Source organism: Rosa rugosa, chromosome 2 (genome assembly GCF_958449725.1).
Source record: "Rosa rugosa chromosome 2, drRosRugo1.1, whole genome shotgun sequence".
NCBI classification, from domain to species: domain Eukaryota; kingdom Viridiplantae; phylum Streptophyta; class Magnoliopsida; order Rosales; family Rosaceae; genus Rosa; species Rosa rugosa.
In genome coordinates, this window is record NC_084821.1 from 56,982,373 (window position 1) to 57,007,104 (window position 24,732).

At 38.7% G+C, this 24,732-nt stretch overlaps 5 protein-coding genes across 5 annotated transcripts; 3 read left to right on the plus strand and 2 right to left on the minus strand.

Annotated features, from left to right (window-relative positions):
- Positions 1–3,857: 3,857 nt before the first annotated feature.
- LOC133728686 (ATP-dependent zinc metalloprotease FTSH 12, chloroplastic) lies at positions 3,858–12,713 on the plus strand. Its single transcript, XM_062156113.1, has 19 exons — positions 3,858–4,419; positions 4,591–4,775; positions 4,935–5,161; positions 5,664–5,941; positions 6,574–6,651; positions 6,731–6,973; positions 7,062–7,202; positions 7,292–7,459; positions 8,341–8,453; positions 9,033–9,249; positions 9,605–9,676; positions 9,901–10,020; positions 10,114–10,230; positions 10,328–10,504; positions 10,806–10,925; positions 11,027–11,101; positions 11,577–11,684; positions 11,819–11,899; positions 12,429–12,713. The coding sequence occupies exons 1-19, from the start codon at positions 4,006–4,008 to the stop codon at positions 12,504–12,506; spliced, it is 3,012 nt and encodes a 1,003-aa protein (XP_062012097.1). The 5' UTR covers positions 3,858–4,005; the 3' UTR covers positions 12,507–12,713.
- Positions 12,714–13,106: 393 nt separating this feature from the next.
- LOC133728687 (peroxisomal 2,4-dienoyl-CoA reductase [(3E)-enoyl-CoA-producing]-like) lies at positions 13,107–15,871 on the minus strand. Its single transcript, XM_062156114.1, has 5 exons — positions 15,651–15,871; positions 14,711–14,870; positions 14,250–14,419; positions 13,953–14,175; positions 13,107–13,567 (listed from the first exon to the last, which is right to left on the minus strand). Exons 1-5 carry the CDS (start codon positions 15,834–15,836, stop codon positions 13,413–13,415), a joined length of 894 nt encoding a protein of 297 aa, XP_062012098.1. The 5' UTR covers positions 15,837–15,871; the 3' UTR covers positions 13,107–13,412.
- Positions 15,872–16,047: 176 nt separating this feature from the next.
- Positions 16,048–18,602, plus strand: LOC133728680 (DEAD-box ATP-dependent RNA helicase 36). Its single transcript, XM_062156110.1, has 6 exons — positions 16,048–16,678; positions 16,855–17,177; positions 17,283–17,486; positions 17,566–17,647; positions 17,907–18,005; positions 18,159–18,602. Exons 1-6 carry the CDS (start codon positions 16,082–16,084, stop codon positions 18,330–18,332), a joined length of 1,479 nt encoding a protein of 492 aa, XP_062012094.1. The 5' UTR covers positions 16,048–16,081; the 3' UTR covers positions 18,333–18,602.
- A 709-nt stretch (positions 18,603–19,311) lies between these two features.
- LOC133728681 (SKP1-like protein 14) lies at positions 19,312–20,138 on the plus strand. The gene has a single exon (XM_062156111.1). The coding sequence runs from the start codon at positions 19,463–19,465 to the stop codon at positions 19,979–19,981; it is 519 nt and encodes a 172-aa protein (XP_062012095.1). The 5' UTR covers positions 19,312–19,462; the 3' UTR covers positions 19,982–20,138.
- Positions 20,139–21,082: 944 nt separating this feature from the next.
- On the minus strand, positions 21,083–24,157 carry LOC133731115 (MDIS1-interacting receptor like kinase 2-like). The gene is made up of 2 exons (XM_062158569.1): positions 22,000–24,157; positions 21,083–21,910 (listed from the first exon to the last, which is right to left on the minus strand). Exons 1-2 carry the CDS (start codon positions 24,155–24,157, stop codon positions 21,564–21,566), a joined length of 2,505 nt encoding a protein of 834 aa, XP_062014553.1. The 3' UTR covers positions 21,083–21,563.
- Positions 24,158–24,732: the final 575 nt, after the last annotated feature.

Here is a 24,732-nt window from a genome sequence, read left to right on the forward strand (position 1 = left end):
ATTATAACATTACACTCACTTGTGCACTAATTATGTGAACACCATTAGTTCTATTTTGCTTCTCAGAGTTATAAAATAACGGTCTCTTGAATAGTCATTAATAATGAAATCATTATTAAATTTTGAATCAACTTTTGTTTTAGTTTGAATTGATTTTTAGATATGGTGACTAACTAAGAGTAAGATCTTTGTAGGACTTGATAATCCGATATCATAATCTCTTATTTCACATAAGTAGAAGACAACATTCCTCTATAGGTAAAGTCAAGCAAACCCTAGGGTTTGAGCGGAACAGAGAGTGGCGGTGATCCTTCCGAGGATCCTCCGATCGCTTAGCAGTGGTGAGGCTATTTATCGTGGGATGGTGATGATGAGGGCATTGGCGGTTTCTTTGCTCGTGTTTCTCTTCAGCGTTGGCCGGTGTGGAGAGTACCTGAGTCGATGTTCATCTTCGACCTCAGATCGGTGCTGCATCTGGTCCAACAGACGGGAATTGATGGTTTGTTTGGCTGACCGGCTGCTATGGCGATGGGGTAGACCACCAGACGTCGGCACGGTGACGGGGACGGTCAGATTGTGTGGCCGAGGATGTCATCATCTGGATCTTTTGACGGTGACGACGCGATCTGGGATGGAGGCGCTGCAGGGCGGGCTGGTTCCAGGCGTGTGACGATCGGAGGTGCAACACAGGACGACGGTGGTACCAATCCTCTACTTTGGCGCCTGGTCCTGCCTTGATTGGGTGTCCATATCAGATTTCTGGGTGCCCAGTATAAGGCTGTGGGCTTGGGGCCAGGGCTGGCTTTGGGCCCGAGACAGAGCCCAGTGGTTGGGTTTGATTTCATCACATATTTGGATTTGGGATCCAGGAGGTGCTTTGGGTACTTGCTTACTCAAATGTGTAGTTATTATTTCGGGTGTGTTGTGCTTACGTGCAGGCAGATTGCTTATTGCTATATTCTATAAAAGATCTCGGTATAATCACACTGTGAGTACCACAATTGCGTGCTTGGCGAGCAGTGTTCATTGTGCTGGGACGAACATAGTCTTGAGGCATCTACCGATCTCTTGCATGCCTGAGTTACAGATTCTGATGATTTGGTCTCCAAACCTCACGGTCATGGCAATGGTCTCATTGTTGGTAATTATCTTGAGGAGGCTGGGAATTTATCTTCAGTTTTCTGTTAGTTTCTCTATAAGTGATTCAGAGCAGTATTTTATTGTACATGAACTACCCGTTGGTGTAGTACACCTTCTGGTTTGTTCTAGCTTAGCTCTAACTTCAAGCTGTTTGTGGCTTGTGTCTGCTCCCAAAGTTTTTCGGGATGTCATTCTAAACGATTGTAATCGTTAAAAGTTTCAATGAATTCACTTTAAAAAAAAAAAAAAAAAAGAGTAAGATCTTTGTGATCATTACCAACCAAGAGACCACCGTGTCTAGAACCTTAAACAAAAAATAATATTTTCTTTTAGGAAACTTAAAGAAATTGGTTATGAGTACATATTGCGTTAAAACAATCTTGGCCTTCATTGTGACTATGATCATGAGTGGAGCACCGTCACACCTCACCCCATGCCAGCAACTCATTTTTGAAGCGTCTCTCCTGTATTCTCAGATGAAGGCACAAAAGAATGGAAAGATTTTCATCTTTTGAATCAATCAATCACAAAGCCAAGAAGGCATGTCGATTATAAATTTGTCAAAAAATAATAATAATAATAATAATTAAACAATGAACAAATTAAAAATTTTGATCTCAATTTTGTGCACTGGCAAATTAAGGTAAACATCGAAGTGCGTGGGAATCCTAGAGGCTGCAGGTGCATGTTTGGTTTGCTTCTAAGAAAAGCAATTATTAGCTAGCTGGTATAGTGCTTTCACCACTCGTGTATCTTTTTTGTGTGTACTAACTTGAAACAAAAGTAAGAGTGATGGTCCCTGTGTACAGAGCCATATCCAGGCAGACTCATCCCACTGCTCCCTTAATCGCTGACCGCCTTCTCATACCTTTTTGAAATGGTTGTTGCCTTGTTGGTCAGTGTGAATATATACTTTGAAGCTAACAAAGGTTATGTGATGTGTGGAAGCTGATATTAACTGGAGCTAATTAAGATAGGCCAACTTCTTCTGTTAATTAACTAGAGCTCTAGCTTCGCCTTGCCAGATTCCTTGCTTCTTTTTTTCCCGATTCAAATGTGACCTTTCATTGATGAGTAGTACTAAGGTTACAATCATTAAGGTCACTGTTGATTGATATCATTAGCCAATGTGGCCCGGAATCCATATAAAACAGACTTTCAGATTCATAAAAAATAGATTTAGCTAGACAGCAATATATGAGCAGCTTTGTTGCACTCTCCTCACTGTTGATTAATCTTGCAACATATATCATAGTTATCAACCTCAATCTATCTCCAACTGCAGAAGCCTGCACTTGTACGGACACCTATACATCTAAAGCACTTGCTTCAATCACAAAAGTAATCTCTAACTGAATTATAAGTGGAGCCTTTAAAAAGAGCGCCATTATCAGAAACCATAATTAGTTTGCAACTTTATCTTGCAACTATTTAAAATCGGAAATCAGCTAAACCATTGGACCTTATTAAACAGGCCGACCGGAAATGTAAAAGTCTCGACTAGGTGCATGGGATTACGAAAATTTTTCTGCCGGTCAACCACCGCAAAAAAAAGTGAAATCGATAGCGTATTAGTTTCATCCCTACATGACTTATAACTTTCATAATTGAAACCTAATTCAAATATGAATGAGGAAGGAGGAATTTTACCTTAAAAAGGTTTTAGATCGACCAAGATTTTCCAATTGAGTCATAAGAAAAACTGAGTCACCACAAATAATAACCGTTGACCCGCTAGTGCTTATGCACAGTACGTGCATGGAATAGGCATCACAAGCATTTGTGGAGCAGATCACAAGTTACTTCAACCCAGCCACAAAGTAGTATTCTAGTCATCCCAACTCCATCTATGCAGTATGGATATCGCCCAGAAATGCCCAGAACTTTGACAAACTTATATGGTGAGTTATGGCAGTGTGGAGAGACCAAAGGCCACCCCCCTCAAATGAGACATAAATTAAATGTGTGAGTGTAAGGTAGCTACAGAATATCAGTGACTATTTGAGTTTATATTCACTGTACAGTCACTTTTGCTAGTAGTGCCTAGTGGAATTAGTGTCTTGCAAGATTTTGAACAAGTACTTTCCCCACTACATAACTTGATTAACTTCACATGATCACTAATGTTCACACACACAGTAACCAAATAAAAAAAATGTTCACATGACTTCATTAATTAATGACCAGAGATTATCACAACAAGTGATGTTTCAAATTTTTTTTTTCCATTAAATTAAATAAATACTTCCTTACTGGATGTCAACATTCGGTTGTCAGATGTTTAGATATTTCTTTGAATCGTTGGACATGGCACTCGGTCTATGATCACCTTTGTCTCATTGCTTTGAACCGCTTTCACCGCGAGTTTGTTGTGCCCCCATAACTTTTGAATTGCAAATGTTAAAATGTTCAAAAGAAAAAAGTGAGAGAGAGGTATTAAGCCAGAAGGAAGGTGCAAATAGATTCTCTCAAAAATATAGCTAAGGAAAAAAAACACACAATGGTAATAAAAGAACTTATCGAATTAATATTTCGCGAAGTTAATTTTGCAGTTGATTTTTTAGCAAATTGGGTCATCAGTCGAGATCAATCTTGGATCTGTCAGATGCCTCCTTCACTCCTTCAGCATTTCTATAGTTCTGATTTACTTCACTCTGACTTCTCTCTTTAATTTCGTGCAAGCCTTAGCAAAAAAAAAAAAAAAAACATAACGGATAAAACCCCAAAACCCCCAGGATTGGAAATTTGGAACAGAGTCCTAAAACCACTGCTACCTCTCTACTCATGAACCTAAAACCACACCAAAACTCAGAAATGAACTTCTTCTCTATACAATCCCTTTGATTCCCCAATCCACACCACAAAATGGACCTAATACTCCCCTACAAGCCAAACCCACTTCTCTGTTCTTCAACTCCACTCACCCATTTAACCCCCAAAACCCTTCTCTTCAAGCTCCCCACAAAGCAAAGACCCAAAATTTCCCGGAAAAATTCAAACTTTCGTGTTAAAGCCGCTGCAAACCCAAATGGGCCTGATGGGTTTTCTTGGGTGAGTCTGGCTCGGTCTATACGCCGCGGTTCGGAGCAGTTCTGGTCCAATTTTGGTGACTCGGTGAAGAAGGAAACTGGGTTTGATTTGAATGAGGTGAATGTGAAGGTGGGGGAGTATTTGGGGAAAGCTGGGGAAGGGTTAAAGAGAGGTGGGTCTGAGTTGGAACGGTTTAGGACTGAGTTGGTGCCTGAGTTTGTGAGTTGGAATCAGTGGGAAAGATGGAAGGTAAAGTTCTTGTATTTAGTTTTAGCTTCTCATTTAGTTGTTGCAATGTGTTGGAAGATAATGGAAGTTATTACAAAGCTTGAGTCTTTTGTTTTGATCAAGTTGTGGTGGGAACTGAGTGTAACTTTCAGTTAGTTGATTTACTGATACACTGTCATTTGTTATTCTCAGGATATCAAGACATGGGAACCTAAAAGAGTTGCAGCATTGGTTTTCTATGTTTTTATTGCCGTGGTTTCGTGTCAAAGAATGTATGTAGCAATTCGAGCTCCTATCCAAGATCGTCGGAGAAAAGAGTTGACAGAGGCTTATATGGAGGCAGTGATTCCTGAGCCATCTCCGAGTAATGTTAGAAAGTAATTTGATTCCACATGTTGTGTGTATTTATCCTTTTGGTCGCTTTAGCTGCATCACATTTCTGTTTAGAATTTGAATATTGCCTTAACATAGTCAGGGTTTAAACTTTTAAGGAGCCGGTTTTTTTATTTTTTATTTTTTATTCCCTTACCTTGCAGGCTTAAGAAGAGTATATGGAGGAAGACGACACCTAAAGGCCTGAAAATGAAGAAGTTTGTTGAAGGACCTGATGGAACACTTGTCCATGATAGTTCTTATGTGGGAGAGGATGCATGGGATGATGATCCGCAGCTGCCTCAGGACAATGTGAAACAATTTATTGACAGTGATATAAAATTAAATCCAGAAGAAAAGAAGGAATTGAAAGAAGACCTGGGAGTTTCTGGTTAGTGTCTGTTTGGAACTTACTTGAAGTATTTTGAGTTGATCCTTACTTTGAACCAGCATGGGAAAATTTTATTTTAGGAGTGTCTTAAGAAATCGATTCAATGAGGAAGCAAATTTCATTATGAATTCTGAAATTTGAACATATCATATTCTATTACATGTGTATGTGGCAAAGTTTGTGGTGGTATTAGCTGGAGCAGGAGTGGATTTGTTGTCTGAATGATTGCAATTGGGAATTATATTATAGGTAGTGGACACCTTATTGATATGTCTTTTAATATGAAAGGTTGTGGAATTGGCTGATTTGAGTTTCTCTTCCTGTATGGTGTAAATCTGCATTCTAGAGATTTCAGAGATAACTGCAACTCACTAATGGTTATTACAGAGACAATATCATGTAAACTGTAAAGTTTGCAAGGAAATTTGTCTTGGATTTTATCATCAATAGTGTCTTTGGTCATCTCTACCCTTATGGCCCAATTGTGGTTTTTGCTTTGCAGGTGAAGTTCAAGAGGATACTGGAACATGGCGTGAAAGACTTCAGAAATGGAAGGAGATCCTCCAAAAAGAAAAGTTAGCGGAGCAGTTGGACTCTGCAAATTCCAAGTATGTAGTGGAATTTGACATGAAAGAGGTTGAAAACAGTCTTCGCAAGGATGTAGTGGAGAAGGTAACAGAGACACAAGGAACAAGGGCGTTATGGATAGCTAAAAGATGGTGGCTTTATCGTCCCAAACTTCCTTATACCTACTTTCTTCAAAAGCTTGACAGCTCTGAGGTAACCTGTTGCTCTTTTTTGTTTTTATCTTTGTTATACTCCTTGTAGATTGATCCACTTGTTCCTTGTTGCATGGTGTTGCATAATTATGGGTTGGTGTTGAACTAATTAGGAGATGGTGTTGCATTAATTATGAGTAATCTCATGCATCTACTGCTTTCCATGCAAGAGTTTGTAACATTTGAGCTTCTCTTGTATCTCAGTGAGTGTGTTCAAGCAGCACGTGATCTTTCATATTCCATAGTATAGAAGACTAAACCTTTTTTTCTAGACTAATATAGTGAAAAAATGATAAATAAATATGGTACTGTAAGGTAGATTATGAAATGGGATGTAATCATGGCACCTTGCCACATCTCTCAGTAGTAGTTAAAACTAGTAGATAAATAAATATGGTACTGTACAAGGAGGGTGAGGAAACTGAGAGATGTGAACTCATTTCCCAACTGCCTGTGACCTTTGTGTACTTTATGTCTCGCTTGGTGGTTCATTGGATGCTGCCATGTCAATTGTCCACATGTCCAAATGAAACAGGAAGCATCATGCATCTAAGAGGATTTTTTCTCCATTGTTGGCTAAAAGTGCAAAGGTTTATGTTGGCAGTGTCTGATGCTGTGGTTTGTTTTCGACAGGTTGCTGCTGTTGTATTTACAGAAGACCTAAAAAGAATATATGTTACTATGAAAGAAGGTTTTCCATTAGAATATGTTGTAAGTTTCCTCAACTTTTTGACAGACCTGATTCTTATGTCTGACTTATGGATGCTTAATGTTTCTCCGTATATGGTAGGTTGATATCCCCCTAGACCCGTATTTGTTTGAGAATATCTCAAGTTCTGGAGCTGAAGTTGATCTTCTTCAGAAACGCCAGATCCACTACTTTATGAAGGTTGTGATTGCATTGGTGCCTGGGTTACTCATTCTCTGGCTAATACGCGAGTCTGTGATGCTTCTGCATATCACTTCTAAGCGTTTTCTCTACAAAAAGTATAATCAACTTTTTGATATGGCTTATGCAGAAAATTTTATCCTGGTAAAACTTCATTTCCAACCATTTTGTCCCTTGTAATCTTCCTATTGCCTAGAGTCTTGAGTTCCCATTGCATTTTTTCTTCCATCAGCCTGTTGGAGATGTAGGGGAAACAAGATCCATGTCCAAGGAAGTTGTGTTAGGAGGTGATGTTTGGGATCTTCTTGATGAGCTGATGATTTATATGGGAAATCCAATGCAATACTCTGAAAAAGATGTGAAGTTTGTCAGGGTAAGTTTTTCTTGTTTCATAAAACTCTGCTTGAGTTTTGCCTTTTAAATTACTGAAAGAGGAATTTGTTTTATCATTGTGCATTTTAGGGTGTTCTTCTCTCTGGACCTCCTGGAACTGGCAAAACACTTTTTGCAAGGACACTTGCAAAGGAAAGTGGGTTGCCATTTGTTTTTGCTTCGGGTGCGGAGTTTACAGATAGTGAAAAAAGTGGTGCTGCAAAAATCAATGAGATGTTTTCTATTGCAAGGAGAAATGTAAGCATTCCTCCCATTCTAATTTGCGGATGCATTATAATGAATTAGTAAATTGTTTAGGCATTCGTCCCAGGAGATCAGTCACTGCTTGTCATTAATATACAAGTCATAAGGTCTAGGTCAGGTCAAGTTATGATCTTGTAGAGCTATTTTGCTCTTTTTAGGGACTATATCATCTCTTCATATTTGTGAAGTGAGCTTGTGTTTTCTGGATGCTAGCCTCTTTGCTGTTGCTTCTTTTCTGTTTTTCCTCTGTAGTAAGCCATGGATTCCTTATCCACTCTTGTATTAATTGTCTTTTCTTCTCAAAGAAGTTATGCTTACCCAAATGATGAAATGTAAGAAAACTCATTCTGTTATTTTTGCATGATATAGGCTATCAGTACTGTTTCTAATAAGTCTGTGTTTTGGTCGCTTCCTTCATTAACTCCTAAAATTTGATCACTTGTACATACTTATTATATTATCTGGGGTATGATAGCTCTTTATGGATATAGTTGGCCTTCAGAAAATTGTATATTTCCAGCATCTTAGGTGACCTCCTGGGCAGTTGCTAAGAGTGTTGCCCTATCACCTACCACTGGAGTTAACTATTATTCCTTAGTAGGGTTTGTCTTCCTTTTGATCTTCAGCATGGTGAAAATGTCACAATTGGAAGCATGGGCTTCACCATGGAAAATATCTTAAAAGTTCTCGTCTGTATATTGACATACTTGTTTCAATGATCTTTCATGTATATCGCTGGTGATTTTTTCATTGAGGTCAATATGGCAGCTTGTTGAGAGCATATGTACATTTTGTTTTTGTTTGTTTATTTATTTTTTCAAGTGAGGCTAATAGTTACTAATACAAAATATTGTGATTTACTATCCAATGCTCAGGCTCCTTGTTTTGTATTTGTGGATGAGATTGATGCTATTGCTGGAAGGCATGCAAGACAGGATCCTAGAAGAAGAGCAACATTTGAGGCTTTGATTGCACAGCTCGATGGGGAGTAAGTGTACTAATTTAAGACATGTCTATTTTTGCTCTTATTAAAGCAATATTGACATACAGCAGTAATTTATTTTTAATTACAATGCAATCTTAGCGGTTTGATTAACGTCTGTTATACATTCATCAAATTATTTTAGACTAGAATTTCTTATATGGGAAAGAGTAAAAATCACTATGGAAGACTTTAGTTTGAATGCTACTGTTGGAGAGTATCCAAGTCGAACCACCTCGTGGTAGTCTTGCATATGTGCTATTTATTATTTAGTTATATCTTCTTTTGTCTCACTGGGGGGCCTTGTATTGATGTGGCTGCCAAATGAAAGGTTTGGATTGTTACTGATTGAACCTATTATTTATTCATGATTGAAGTTTAATTTAGGTTTCTTGGTCAGAAACTTAGAATATTAAGATCCAATTCAGAAGGTTTTTTCTTATCAATAATTATCACTTGTTTTCTGTTATATAGCATGTATCTGATTTTACCTCTAGAGATTTTGAATCTTGATAGGTGTTAGGTGCTAACTTTTCCTTTTCCCTTATATATGATTTTTCATATTTAGTGATTGTCCATGTGTAGGAAGGAAAAAACTGGCGTTGATCGCTTCTCTCTCAGACAAGCTGTGATATTCATCTGTGCGACCAACAGGCCAGATGAATTAGACCTTGAATTTGTTCGATCTGGACGTATTGACCGTCGACTGTACATTGGTTTGCCTGATGCAAAGCAACGAGTGCAAATTTTTAAAGTGCACAGCGCAGGAAAGCAACTTGCAGAAGATGTAGATTTTCGAAAAGTAAGTGGTTGGGTGTCCTGATTTTCTTTATTCCCTTACAGTCTGTATTATTGTATGACCATTGTTATGCATTTTCGCCAATATCAGTGGTGAAAATGCTCCAGTTTTGAAAATATTTACACACGTGATTATCCCAAAAGAAACACAAACTTTGGTTGCCTCTGTTTTTATTCTTTCTTTTATACTTTTGTCATTTAGATAAGTAGGATAGATATTGTTGTATGTTAGATATCTTGCAGATACACTGCTTGTTGTGATGGTTGGTCCTTTATACTGCTGTGCTTTTTTATGTTGATTCTTAATATATTATTATTCTTATCATGTGAGAAATTTGGGTCTTTCTTCCATTCTTCAGGTTGTCTTCCGTACGGTTGGTTTTTCTGGGGCAGATATTCGGAATCTTGTAAATGAAGCAGCAATTATGTCAGTAAGTAAAACATACAAACATCCCCATTGTAGTCTTTTATCATATGTTTATATAATCGTTCTCTTGAAATAGAAGTTCTAACCGACATTCTTTCTTTTAATGAGTGAAATATGATTGAATACCATATATACATAGATGGAAGAGTGAAAACTATCTCATGAGTGCAATTCTGCAATCTTGTGTAGCTATAAAATTCTCTCAAGTTATTTTTCCTGTTTGTTTAGGTGAGGAAAGGACGTTCAGAGATATATCAGGAAGACATAGTGGATGTATTAGATAAACAATTGCTTGAGGGCATGGGTGTACTTCTTACTGAGGAAGAGCAGCGGAAGTGCGAACAAAGTGTATGTCCATGTTGATTGTGCTTCAGTGGTTTCTTTCAATTGATAGTGTTTGGTATCAATTTAGTCACTTAGTTTTGTATAATTGTATTATAGGTGTCTTCTGAAAAGAAGAAACTGCTGGCTGTTCATGAAGCTGGTCACATACTATTAGCTCATCTGTTTCCTCAATTTGACTGGCATGCATTTTCTCAACTTCTGCCTGGTGGGAAGGTAGAAATTTTTTTCTATATGAAAATATTTGTAGTCGATGCTATTGAAATTTTGTGTGAGCTGCTCTCTGACAAGGTTTTGTTTGTTGCATGAACAGGAAACTGCAGTATCTGTATTCTATCCCCGAGAAGATATGGTAGACCAAGGTTATACAACCTTTGGCTACATGAAGATGCAAATGGTGGTAGCTCATGGTGGGCGTTGCGCTGAACGTGTTGTGTATGGTGATGACATAACTGATGGAGGAAGAGATGATCTGGAAAAGCTAACAAAGGTAGCAGATTTATTTTCATGTGTTACAATCTATAGAACTACCTCATCCGAAAGGCAAAGAAAATTGAAATTGTAATTAGCTCAAAGTGATGTGAACAAATCTACAAAACTTCAGTGCAGCATTCCTTTTATGAATGCACAATGGAATTAATCTCATAGGCAACATGAGTTATCCATGAAATTTGTCTTAATTTACCTTCCCAATTTCACAAATGTTTAAATGTATGTAATCAACCAGTAGCAATTAGTATACAAATTGGTAGAAATACCTATCTATTTCCTCATCTAAGTCCTCTTTTCAGATTGCTCGAGAGATGGTAATTAGCCCTCAAAACTCAAGATTGGGGCTTACAGCTCTAACAAAAAGAATTGGACTAATGGATCGACCAGACAGTCCAGATGGCGAATTGATAAGATACAGGGTAATCTTTTTTCTTCAAACTTGCTAGTATATACAAAAGTATTCATTTCCTGGTTTAACATCTTGATCAACTAATTCTTCTCATTTTTCTTCATGGTGTAGTGGGAGGACCCCAATGTGATTCCAGCCAATATGACTCTTGAAGTGTCTGAGCTATTTACCCGAGAGTTGACAAGGGTGCGTAATTTGATTTTTGTTTATTATCAATCGCCTGCTATACTAAAAGGGTACTACTAAATGGCAGTGGTTTCTCCACTCTTCTCTTTGGTTGAAAAATGTCATCGAGTTCATTATTGAGGATATACTGTTATGTATTCAATGAATGAGATGATATAACTCTGAGCCATGCATATAAGTTATCAGAACAAAAAGATGATGAAGGGAGAGTTTTGAGGCTTTTCATTAACATAAGAAAATAAAATATGTTGTTTGCTAGTCTAGAGTAGGAATTGCTAGGACTGCAAAATCTCAAATGCTTGCAACATGATATCGAAACAAGTGATTTATTGTGGGAAGATTTCATCACTGTTATAGTTCGTTACTGAACTGAAAGTGCGGAAGTTTGTTTTGAATAGAAACACAATTTACAGATTTTCTTTTCCCTTAGTTTTTCATTTAAATATACCTGGTTGATGTTTGGTGTTGGTTGCAGTACATTGAGGAAACAGAAGAACTTGCGATGAATGGTTTGAGAAACAACAGGCATATTCTGGACATGATTACTGAGGAACTATTAGAGAAGTCAAGGATTACTGGATTGGTAAGTTATAAAACATACTTGTAGGGCATTATCACTGTGATATTGATTCTAAAGAAGTTACTTTCATATCTCTTGAAATTCTTGACTGGACTTGTTAGATCTGTAAATTCACAATCTGCGGTTCCCAATTATAGGAGGTTATAGAGAAAATGAAGGACCTTTCTCCAGTCATGTTCGAGGATTTTGTAACGCCATATCAGATAAACTTGGAAGAGGTACTTAACTTTTTTAACTTGATATGATTCATTGAAACACCATGTTTCACATCAGTCAGTATTACAAATGATATCAATCTTAGGAGTAATTTCTGTACAATCATTTTAGGTTTTCCTAGACATCAAAACAAAATACGTAGTTAAGAACAAAATAAAATTAGCAGGCAGCTGCTCTTCTGGCTGTCTATGCTTTACATTTGATGGACCAGGGGTCTCATTAAATTTTTAAATGATCAACTACCCATCTGACTACGTTGAGCATTTGGTGATGGTTTGGAGATCCAAACTGTTTCATCTTGTTTTTCAATTCTACCAATTATTTTTTCAATTCTACCAATTATTCAAGGATGTGTACAGTTTCTCAGCCAAGTCGAGATTCTACTTGACTCTCGTTGCCTGTAACATCGTAACTAATTCCATTATGTATGATGTGTTTCTTAAATTGTATTCTTCTCCCTTTTAGAGTGCCTTTTGAAATAATGTTTTCTTGATGAATTGAACTCAAATGTGCAATTTGGTTAAATTTTAGGATGGACCGTTGCCACATAACGATCAGTTGCGATATCAACCATTGGACATATATCCTGCACCACTGCACAGATGTTAAAATATTGATGGGAACCATCAGCTCATTACAGGTGAAATCTCATCTAGTGTATGGTTTGAGAGGTGATTCTAGTCACTTTCTTGTGATAGTCAAGCAGTCAGTTTGTCCACAACCTTCTTGGAGCATGTACTTGAATCTACACCGCCCGTTTGTAATCAAGCCTACTCCAGCAGATGGCTTGGTGAAATATGCAAATCAGGATTCTATACCTACAATGGCTTGGCTCACACAAAATTGCCTGTAAATGGAAATCCTTGAATAGTGCTGAGCAAGTCGTGGACAACAGTTGCATATAGGGCATCTGTATTTTTGAAATGAGGCTAGGATAGGTGCTTCACATTTTTGTATTTATAGTTCTTTCTTTTCTATTTCCCAAGTACAGTGAGCATTGGAAAGAAAGATGGAAGGAAGATCTCAGTATATGCAAAGCAAAATTTATTTGTCAGAGTGATAGCTACTATGAAAATGAAATATACTGCCAAATTTCTTGCGCATTCATATTTCAGCTTATTATGTAGCAGTGTTTTTCATCTGTTTTTTTTTTCTTTTCCCTTTTGTTTCTACATAAAGTGAACTTCAAAAGCCACAATCCAATAGAACTGGTTTGAGAAATCAGTACCTTTATGATCATATTACGATGATAACATAAAATCGACACAATGGCCTAGCAACAAATATTCCAGAGACACCAGTGATATTACACTATTCTTCTGGTCACAGCAGCAGTGGACATGACAGACCTCGCTGATTAATTTGACTACTATGAATGTTTTAATCTGTTGGTGCCCAATTTTACATAGCCAGCTATTATTCAGCAATTGAAGGACGTGGATTGCTCATTCCTCTGTTGGAATATGAGTGTGTGACAAATAACTGTAAAAAATGGTGGAGTCTCTGTTCTATGCCTTACAGCTTGCTGCTTGGAACCCCTATCGGTGCATTTCTAGATCTCTTCTCTACTACACGGGAAAGCTGTTTCACCGCATCTTTTGGCAGATAGCGAGGCCGGCTCAGCCAAAGTCCTCCATCAACTACGATGATAGCTCCATTAATGAATTTCCCTACAATGTTTACAAATCAAAAGTAAGTTTCCAATGAAACAAAAGGGAACACAATGCACGGAAAAGAGAAGGGCAACAAAACCTCTACAAGCAAACACCAAGACCAATTCGGTGATTTGCAAAGTTTTTATGTCTCAATAATAGGTTATCACTTTTTACTTAGTTATCATTTTTCTGGTTCCTATGAAAGCACAGCAAGTCTGATATGAGGCTCAGAAGTTTAAGTATTCAGATTTTCCCAAACTGGCTATCTATGGAACAAGAATGATTCCTATAGTATGCTGCTACACTACGGGTTTGGGCAATTAAAAATTATTCTTTTCTACATGTTACGATACATTAATGATTATTATATAAACTAGCACACGCGAATAAGGTTATTAACCTGCATCCGATGAAAGGTAGAGGGCAGCCATAGCAATATCCCATTTGTCACCTAGTTTATACAAAGGCATGTACTCTCTGGCTTTGCCATCTATCTCCTTAGGTGCAAGTTTACTCATGCCAGGAGTATCGCCAATAGGGCCCGGAGCAATTCCATTGACTCTGATATCATAGTCAGTTCCCCACTCCAATGCCAAGTTTCGCATAGTGGCATCGACAGCTGCCTGTTAGAAATGAGAATTTTAAACAAGTTTATCACATAAATAAGAAATAACAACTGAAGGACTATCGAACAAACCTTCGCTGCTGACACATGAACTTGATACCAAGAAGCGGAATAATGTAAAGTAGCACTAATGTTCAATATTGTTCCACCACCAGAGGAGCTCCTTCCCGGTCCTCCTTTTTTAAGATACTTGAGTGCTTCGTAGCACATTGTGAACGTACCAACTGAATCAATATCCAAAACTGCAGGGAAGAATAGAATCAATTTGTTTAAAATATGGAAAAACTTTATAAATATATACGTCTTACAGGTCAATGAATACGTTTATGGAATTTTAAGTTGTCTGATTTCTTTATTATCACGGTCATTGTATACTACCCTCAAAACGTAAATTGGCTAATAGGTTCTTCTCAATGCATTGTGCATTTTCACTTCCACTATTTCGGTATTTTCACATTAATAACCATCAAGTCATGAGCACACAATAAATTCATATATATGAACATAGTACGAAGACTTTTACAGCATCCAACCTGTTCGAAATCCATTAGGGGACAGATCTTCTGCTGAGGCAAGAAAATTGCCAGCTGCAGCATTCACAAGTATGTCAAGCCTACCAAAATGCTGAAAAGTTGATTCCACCACTCCTTTTGCATCTTCCTGTTTACGCACATCCCCCTCGATGCCGATAGCCTGAAATGAAAGAGAAAACACAACAATACATAAATCATGGGCAGCACAAACAAGTTCAAGAAAATAACATGTACGCAGGTCACAAGTAAATCAGTGTCAGGTAGACAACGCCAGAAAGCACCCAAGCAACGTGAATTAAAAAACTTAACCTTTGAAAAGAAGTCTTAGCAGGGTTACTGGAACTGAATGTAACATTGTTGAGCAAGTTAATAAAACCATAGTATATTAAGCATCCAAATTCAATGGTATTAAAAAGCTGACATCCCAACACTAAACCACTACTCCTATTAACTGGAATTCACGCCAGTTGACCCACAAGCTGCTAGTGGAACCCTATTAGCTACCTTTTGTGTTGCTGATAATTTACAATTTTTAGTTGCATATATCAAACCATAATGATTTCAGGACATATCAAAAGAGCCTCATACTAAAACATAAAGTAGAGATAGTCAATGTTGCAGTGAAGACAGATTCTGCTTTGGTTGATTTGCAGACCTTCCAACTTCAAACTGTTAGTTTCAGTCAATTGACATAATACTTTCCTCCTTCATCCCCAGGTTAAAACTACTCACACCCCTTTTCAACTCGAAACATAAGATCCATTTCAGTAAAGTCAACACCAAAACAAATCCCCAGAAATTCAATATCTTCCCTCACCCTTCTCATCAAATCACCAATCAACCACATAAGAAATGCACAAGAACCCAAATTGGGTAGCAACACAATCATGTAAACAATAAAGCAGATGCAAAAATCAAGTGCTTGAAACCAAGAAAGTACCGGAATTCCAAAAGACTTTAGAGCAGACACAGCAGAGTCCAGCACTTGCCTCCTCCTCCCCATAATAGCAATAGACGCTCCATGTTTCCCGAACTGGGTCGATATCTCAAACCCAATACCCGACCCGCCTCCCGTTATCAAAGCCACCTTCCCTTTCAACGCATCCGCCTTAAACGGTGATTCCATCTCTCTCTAAATTCCTCTTCTCTGCTTCTCTACCTCTTTTAATGACCAATGTGTTTCACTCTGGTCCAAAATAAAAATTGCTTCTTTTTCTGCTCCCATTTTTTTTTTGGCGCTAGTAAGGCCAACCCGACCCGTCACTGTCACCAACCAACTCAAACGTCGTCGTTTTGCACCAACCCTATTTCAAAGCTTAAAGCTTTATTCCCAAAGGCGTAAACTTTTTTACAGAGAAAAAACCAAACAGAATGGACGGAGAAGAAGAAACCACAGTATCTATAGACTTCCCTCTCTTCAAACCCAGAGCATCTAAACCCGACCCGAAACCCGACCCGGATCCGATAACCCATGTCTCGGAACCGGACATTGAGAGGTCCACAGACCCGGACGCGAACTCCGACGCCAAGTTCACCGACCTCGGCCTCGCCGACTGGCTGCTCCGGACGCTCGCCGAGCTCGGTCTGAAGAAGCCGACGCCGGTCCAGGCCAACTGCATCCCCAAAATCCTGGAGGGCCGGGACGTGCTGGGCCTGGCCCAGACCGGTAGCGGCAAAACGGCGGCGTTCGCGCTGCCGATTCTGCAGCGGCTGGCGGAGGGGCCTTATGGGGTTTTCGCGCTGGTGATGACGCCGACGCATGAGCTGGCGTACCAGCTCGCCGAGCAGTTCAGGGCTTTCGGGTCGTCGCTGCATTTGAGGTGTTCGGTGATTGTTGGAGGTATGGATAAGCTGAAGCAAGCTCAGAGCTTGATGAGTAGGCCCCATGTGGTGATTGCCACTCCCGGTAGGGTTAGGGATTTGCTTCAGGAGGACCCTGATTTTCCCTCTGTTTTCTCCAAGGCCAAGGTAATTTAGGGTTTAGGGTTTAAGCATTTCTTTTCAATTTTTTTTATTTTATAATTTGCTGAAATGTTGTGTACATTGTGTCCTAATTTATGGGAAGAGTTTTAAAGTGGAATCTGTATGGGAAGATTAGGACTTTTCGATGGATTTATGTTTTGAGTTGTTTTGTTGTGTTGTAGTTCCTAGTGCTGGATGAGGCAGATAGGTTATTGAATGCTGAATTTGAGGCCGATTTGAGAGTGGTGTTTCAGTGCTTGCCGAAGAATCGGCAGACTCTGTTGTTTTCTGCAACAATGACTAGTGACCTGCAAGCACTGATTGAAGTTTCTGCAAATAAGGCGTACTTTTACCAGGCATATGAAGGTCTCAGGACAGTTGGGACTCTTGCGCAGAAATATGTTTTCATACCCCGTGAAGCGAAAGAAGTTTATTTGGTGTATATTTTGTCGAAAATGAAAGATATGGGTATTCGTTCAGCCATTGTGTTTGTCTCAACCCTATGGTATTCTTGCTTTTAAATGGTTTTGGTGCTGGTTCGTTTTTGGATGGCTTGATGTTTGGATTATTAAGTAATCATCAATCTATGGGTTTCGTTATGTGTGTGCAGGAATTGTCACTTATTGAATTTTTTACTGGAGGAGCTTGGTCAAAGTGTTTCAGCGTTGCACTCATCCAAATCCCAGCCGCTTAGACTTTCTGCATTACATAAGTTCAAATCTGGACAGGTTCCAGTGTTGATTGCAACTGATCTTGCCAATCGTGGTTTGGATATTCCTACGGTTGACCTAGTAATCAATTATGATATTCCAAGGTCTTACTCAGCGGATTTTATTATTGTTACTTCCTCTATAAAATATGATCTTAAAACTTAATTGTCATACTACTTGCAGTGATCCAAAGGATTATGTTCACCGTGTGGGACGTACTGCAAGAGCAGGTAGAGGAGGTTTAGCTGTCAGCGTTGTTACCCAAGTAAGTAGCAGATATGATCATTGTGAGATGGGTTAAAATTAGCAACTTTCCTCCAATCCCACCAATGAAATTCTTTACATGATCATGTCCAGTCTAAATTTGCAACTATTGAGACAAGTCAGGCATACAGTGGTGTTCTTATGGTTGTTGTTTTTGTTTTTTCTTCTGTATTTTATAGGGATTTTATAATTTTAGTTTTATTTGGTTTACAATCAAAAGATTATTTGTTTTGATTAAAAAGGGAGATTGTGTTTTGCAGCTTGATGTAAAGCTGCTTCATAAAATAGAAGAAGAAGTTGGGGAACAGTTGGTAGAATTTGAATGCAAGGAGAACGAGGTTCTTGAGGATATCCGTAAGGTATTGGTTTTGCACTTAAGCTTGCGGGAGAATTATAAATTTGTTTATAGACTTATGTACTAGCTATGAGGCTATGACTTAATAAAGCTTGTGGGAAAATTTTCGTTGAAGTTTTGGAAATGATTGCTTACGTATTTCATCTCCAATGTGCAGGTTTACACAGCCAGGCGTGTCGCAAAGATGAAGATGATGGAATCCAACTTTGTAGAAAGAGAGAAAAAACGGAAAGAACGAACACTAAAGACGCTAGAAGCGAAAGGTTTATTGAAAAAAAGGAGTAAGAAGAAGAAAAGAGAAAAATCAACCGTTGAATTGGCTCCCGTATAACCTTTCTTCCTCTCGACTCTGCATATGAATACTATCGCTATCCTGGATTCAATTCGTCAATGAGATCATTGGTTGTGCACCATGAATGGCAATTGCATCATTTTTGTAGTATAGTCAGTTTCTTACGATAGTAGAATATGAATTACATGAAAGGTACTCTGGCACTGGCACAATTTGAACAAGGTCTTCAATATTCATTTATTTCCTTACATAGTTGACTGATCTGACTAATGAAGTTTAATATGTGGGATTAGATTTTGTTAGTATGAACTACGATGGCTGAAGAGGCTCTGTTTCTGTCAGTGTGTTCCTTTCTGGCGTTTGCAGAATATATTGTTTCAGTATATCCATGAGCAACTCCATCTATTGCTTCAGATTCATGTGGAGAACATAAAATGAAATATGGAAATTGCGGTTGGCCAATTGGGTTTTGTGAGTTCATTAATCTGGGTTCAGAATGGCCAAAAGGATATGTGCGCGGGTGTGAGAGGCTTCTACCGCTCGCATTTGGAAAGATTCATGATTTGTGTTTCTCAAAGTTACAACTTGCAATCTTCACGAACCTTGATTTAACCTAACAAGAAATTATTATTTAGTCTCGAATTATCACTTATTCATAGTCTGAGTTTATTGATTGATCCACATATAGGTGTCTATGTTCATCGGTCTAATCTTTTTTTTTTTTTTTTACCTCTTCTATTTATCAAAGCATAATTGTCGCTAGCATATTGGACAACTCCGGATTCAGAATAATTACTTTGAAGAAAGATGTGTATGAAGTCAATTAAATGACAATACAATTTGTGGTCAGCGAAAATCCTCCTCCATAGTAGGAGTGATCATTTATACCACCCCCAAGTCTCTAATTCTTACCAGGTCTTCTCTCCACTGTCAGGCATTTCCGGAAACCTCTTCTTCTGGTGTGTATAGACCATTTTTATTATTTGCATTAGCGATACACATGAGCAACATCCGTCGTGTTTTTAGCATCGAACCCTTTATTTGGCAAATGTTCGAAACCCCTCAATATATAGTTTCTCTCTTCACTTCACCAGAAAACACACACAGACAAGCAAACACCTGATCATCATCATCATCATCATCGTTCCTTTGCTCACTCTTTCTTTACAATGTCGACAGAGGAGGACACTGTCCAAGAAAAGAAGACGATCTCCCTGAAGACCTCCGACGATGAGATCTTCGAATTGGAGGAGGACGTAGCGATGGAGTTCGGAACCGTCAAGGCCTTCTTTGGAGACGATGGGGTCTCCCGAGACATGGTGATGCCTATACCTAACGTGCACAGCAAGGAACTGACGAGGATCATTGACTTCTGCACCAAGCATCTCGCCTTGAAGCCGAAGGCGGAGCACGACGAGGCCGGGAAGAAGGAGCTGAGGAAGTTCTATGCTGAGTACGTGAAGGAGGACACTACCGAACGCATAATGGAGCTCATTCTGGCAGCTGATTATTTGAATGTGAATGACTTGCTGGACTTGTTGAACCAGTCCGTGGCGGACCGGATCAAGAACAAGAGTGTGGAGTATGTAAGGAAGTTGTTTGGGATTGAGAGCGATTTTACTCCCGAGGAGGAGGCAGCACTCCGGGAGGAGTATGCCTGGGCTTTTGAGGGGGTTGATGAAGACTGAATGGTGCAAATGTTAATTGAGAATTTGGAAGAAGTCGGAAAGTTAATTTAATGATTTTTTCTCTTCGTTCTTTAGGGTTAGGTTACTTATTTTCGTGTTGCAGATATAAATAAAGATGTGTATTTTATTTCATTTAATGATATGGCTCTATTGTTTATAGTGTGAATCGGGTGTTTATGTTATGTGAAAAATCCGATTGCTAAATGTTACTTGACATCGATCTTGTTGGCTTTGCTTAATTAGGGAAACTTGGTATGATTGGGAGTTTTAGAATATACTCCACCAGAAGTAGAAGATAGAAGAAATTGAGAAAGTAGCAGTACTGTCCGCACTAAAGGGAAGTGGAATGAAAACAGCTAAAGATTCTAGTTTGGCATTCCCTACTTGTTTTCCTATCAGAAGAAACTATAGTTTATTTATAGATGATTAGAAAAGAGATTTATCGAACTGTAGAGCTCATTAAGTAAGGGCGGTGATTTTTGCCTTTATTTTCGAACATGTTTGTGATATCCGAGGTTCGATTTCTCTACGATATAACTAAAAATCATATTAAATATATATATATATATATATATATTTTTTTTTAAAAGGAAAATTCAATGCAACAGAGGGGTCACACGAGTAAATGTAGATTGTAGAGATTCGAAGTTTTTGCCTAGGTTCTTGAAATTCCAATAAGCAGTTAGTAGCTCTTTCCGTTTCGTTCTTTTGGGGTCGATACCAACTGAAATCGTAATACATCAATCTCATTCTCAGTGATGAGGTTTCTGAATTCTGAGAAGCAATTTCTATAGCAGAAAGCAGAGGTCGGTTAAGTTCAAGCCCCTCCATTAGATTCGAGGTAACTCATCTTTTCTGGGATCATATTATACGTTTCTTACTAATTGCTTCTCATTCTGTACCTGATTGATGGTTTTGTCTTTTTTTTTTTCCTTTTTGACTGAAGTACTGCTGCAATTGACTTAGCAAATGCAAAAGCAAAAGATTATATGAGAGAGCAGGAATCAAAGATTTTATTTCTCACCAAAAACAGTATACATGTGAAACCTAATTACAACATTTTTTTTTGGGTAAACGAGGAGAAGACAAAATCAACGTCCTCCCTCGGAGATTTATTAATGAAGAAAAATAATACAAGTGGGATGAAGGACTAAGCCAAGGCCAATCCCAGAAAAGTTACACAAATATGCTAGCACAGCATGGAACATTCTAGAATGTTTCTAACAAAAAAACTAAGAACAATAACAAACAGAGCATGCAGGTGCAGTAGAGGAAAACTATGACAAAAACAAACTAGGCCTGAGAGAACAAGCTAGAAAAACAGGAGAAATTAAGGGAACTTATAGGATGGAAGCGAACAAAAGTCATGCCCGAAAACTGGAAGTTAAAACTGAGGTACCGTGTCCCACCAAATAAAACCGTCATGTGAGGCTCCAAAATTTGCAAGCCTATATCTGCCACCGAATTTCCTTCCTTGAAGATATGAGATAACCAAATGTTCATTTGTCTAGATAAATGTAAACAATTTCTCCACTTCATGCGTAAACAAGAGCATCTTATTCTATGTCACAATAGTCAGATACTAATTAATGAGTTGTTCAAGAGTAATCTCTGGTAGTCTAGAGGAATTCGCAGGTTGGGATGACAACACTTGAGAAACCTTGTACATTGTTGGCCTAGATTGTGGATCGGAATGTTTGCATGCAATTGCTAGCCTAGCAATTGTTATCAGTTCATTCTCAATTTCCGGTGTAGGAGGGGGGAGGCGTTGGTCGAAAACATCCTTCAGCAATATGTCTCCGATGGCGGATGGAGTCGAAAAGGCGGACACGAAATCAGCCAGCTGCTTTCCCATTATCACTTCCAGCGCCAGCACCCCAAAGCTATAAACATCACATTTCTTGGTAACCTTCATTGTATAAGCAAGCTCTGTCAAATGCATTGAGGAACAGAAAGTCACTAATATGTAGACCAAGTATAAAAGTTATAGAACATTTCTTTCAACTACTTTGTATTACCTGGTGCTATATATCCATATGTGCCTGCGGGGGCAGTCCAATTCGATGAGTCTGGATTTAAAAGCTTAGCCGTGCCAAAGTCTGAAAGAACGGGCTCATATTCGTAATTGAGCAGTATGTTGTTGCTTGATATGTCTCGATGCACAATGGGGGGAGAGCAATCATGGTGCATATAAGAGAGGGCATGAGCTACACCTTTTACAATTCTCACCCTTGTACTCCAGTCCAGTTTGTTAGCTTCGTATTCTTTGCTCAGGATTGAAGCCAAACTACCTTTTTGTAGGTAGTCATAGACCAAAAACGAGTGATGAGCGTGTGAACAAAAACCACGGAAACTCACAATGTTCCGGTGTCGTATCTCTAGAAGTGCACGTATTTCGTTAAGGAATTCCTTCCGAGATGTCTCCTCACCATCAAGTATTGGGTGGAGTTTCTTCACTGCAACTACGCTGCCGGATAGCAGCTTTGCCTTGTAAACACTTCCGGATCCCCCCTTGCCGATGCAATATAGAGCATCAAAATCATTGGTTGCCCTGATGATTTCTTCATACATTCTTCTTCCATCGAATTCAGATATGGAAAAAAAATTTTGGTGTTGCACATTGCTCTGCTTTGTTTCCTGCTCTGTTTTTCTTCTTTTTCCAACCAAGGCAATTGCAAGGACGACAAGTACAAGTAGAAGTGTTCCCAGAATAGGGAAAACAATTAAAAACAAGTGTCTTCTATCAGATTTTGAGGAATGCTTAGTTTCCATGGAGGGAATATTGCAGGGTTGAAGCCCTGCAACATTGCCACACAATCCTTCATTGCCTTCCAAATCGCCATCTTGAAATGCTTTGTTGTTGGGGACGGGACCCTGCAACTGGTTGTAGGATATGTCAACTTGAACCAAGCTATGCATTTGTTTGAAATTTTTGGGTATTGAACCAAAAAGATTATTGTGGGAAATATTCAGAATTTCCAAGCTTTGCATTTGGCTAATTTCTGATGGTATTTGATCCTCAAGCGAATTGTAACTCAAGTCTAGCTGGGACAGGTGGACTAATTTCCCCAATTGAAATGGAATTTCTTGGCTGAATTTGTTATTGCTCAAATTCAAGTAGTGTAATTTGGAAAAGTCACCTAAAATGCTTGGAATTGACTCATTCAATTTGTTGATTGACATGTCAAGATATTCAAGATCCTTGAATGACCCAAACTCTAAGGGTATGCGACCCCAAAGTTGATTACCATTCAAAGTGAGATTCAACAGTGAAGTCAATCTCCCAATCTCATTTGGAATCACTCCAACTAAACCATTTGAAGAAAGATCGAGTAACTGAATCTTCGTTGCATTGCCAAGCTCAGGTGGTATGCTACCAGTAAGGATGTTTCCTGCAATTCGTAGGGCTGTTAACTGAGGACATTGTCCCCACATGGGTGAAATTTTACCGTAGAAGTTGTTGTGGCTAAGGTCTATATATCGAAGATTTGGATAGGCACCAAATGCTTCAAATATGTTGCCTGTCAAATGGTTATCTTGAAGGCGGACTCTGATTAAACTCTTGCACATTTTCAAGCTTTTGGGGATTGGACCGGTCAATCGGTTGGTTTGTACTGTAAAGTTTTGCAGTGATCCACCACGGCAAATATTTTGGGGTAAATGACCAGAAAGTTGGTTAGTATCCAACTTGAGTACAGTCAACTTCTTGAGATTCCCTATCTCTTGGGGGACGGAGCCAGAAAGTTGATTATGACGGAGGTATAAGAAAACTAAATTACTCAAGCCACCAATTGAAGGGGGAATGGAACCATTGAGTTCATTGAAGCTAAGATCAAGATATTCAAGATTAGGGAAGGACAAGAATGATAATTCACGAAGCGTACCTTGAATGCCAGAATTGCTAAGGTTTATCCTGTTGACACTTCCAACAGTATTGCATGTAATGCCAGTCCAACCATTGCATGGACTTGCATTTGCTTTTGGATTGGTGGAATTACTGGGAGAGTAAGTCCATGAGGTCAGGTTATTCTGGGTTTGGTTTTGAAAACTGGCTTTCCATTTTAGAAGGGCCTTTGCTTCACTAGAACTAGAACTAGAACTAACAGAAGCAAAAGCATTGTTTGGTGATGAAACGAGGTGAACATACAAAAGAAAGCAAGCTAGAAATGATCTCATGGTTCTCATGGTTTTGTATAGGTTTGCTGTATTTATAGCGCGCATGGCTGCCTTAGCTAGTGTTCTGCGTGCACTATTATAGAAGAGAGGATGTTTCATTTTGTTTCTTTCTTAATCATGATGGTTGTGATTAGTTTTTTAAGTTTTTTTTATTCATTTTCTTTGTCTCGAAACTTTATTTGCGTAGACTTGGAAAGTTATTCGTTTACTCGAGTCCAAGTCTTTAAAATAAAAATTGGACTTTTACTTTTTCACTTTGAATCCCAATAAAATTGATCAATGGGGTATTGAGTCACGTAGATGCTAATCGACTATTCCACGATGAACAGATTGAAAAACTGAGGGCGAAAGGAATATCATCAGAGATGTGGCTTCAATTTGTAGTCATTTGTGCAAGCCCAACAGTTTGGGGCCTCTATGACGTGCAAAACGCTCCCAGCTCGGGGCATTGATTCTAGTCGACTTATATGCAAGTCCAACATTTTGGGGCACTTGCATTGTGAACCACAACCCCTTTTGACATGACATTTTGAATGGGATATTTTCCTGATTAAGAGCATCTCCCATGGTAGGCT

Coding starts and splice junctions, on each gene's coding strand:
- LOC133728681 (XM_062156111.1), top strand. CDS start 19,463: ATGTCGACAGAGGAGGACACTGTCCAAGAAAAGAAGACGATCTCCCTG.
- LOC133728687 (XM_062156114.1), bottom strand. CDS start 15,836: ATGGAATCACCGTTTAAGGCGGATGCGTTGAAAGGGAAGGTGGCTTTG. Junction 14,420..14,710: donor CCCTAATGGATTTCGAACAG/GTTGGATGCTGT, acceptor TCTTCCCTGCAG/TTTTGGATATTGATTCAGTT. Junction 13,568..13,952: donor CTACCTTTCATCGGATGCAG/GTTAATAACCTT, acceptor TAAACATTGTAG/GGAAATTCATTAATGGAGCT.
- LOC133728686 (XM_062156113.1), top strand. CDS start 4,006: ATGGACCTAATACTCCCCTACAAGCCAAACCCACTTCTCTGTTCTTCA. Junction 6,974..7,061: donor ATGCAGAAAATTTTATCCTG/GTAAAACTTCAT, acceptor TTCTTCCATCAG/CCTGTTGGAGATGTAGGGGA. Junction 10,021..10,113: donor AGCGGAAGTGCGAACAAAGT/GTATGTCCATGT, acceptor ATTGTATTATAG/GTGTCTTCTGAAAAGAAGAA.
- LOC133731115 (XM_062158569.1), bottom strand. CDS start 24,157: ATGAGATCATTTCTAGCTTGCTTTCTTTTGTATGTTCACCTCGTTTCA. Junction 21,911..21,999: donor ATATGGATATATAGCACCAG/GTAATACAAAGT, acceptor TGCATTTGACAG/AGCTTGCTTATACAATGAAG.
- LOC133728680 (XM_062156110.1), top strand. CDS start 16,082: ATGGACGGAGAAGAAGAAACCACAGTATCTATAGACTTCCCTCTCTTC. Junction 17,487..17,565: donor ATCAATTATGATATTCCAAG/GTCTTACTCAGC, acceptor TACTACTTGCAG/TGATCCAAAGGATTATGTTC. Junction 18,006..18,158: donor TTCTTGAGGATATCCGTAAG/GTATTGGTTTTG, acceptor TCCAATGTGCAG/GTTTACACAGCCAGGCGTGT.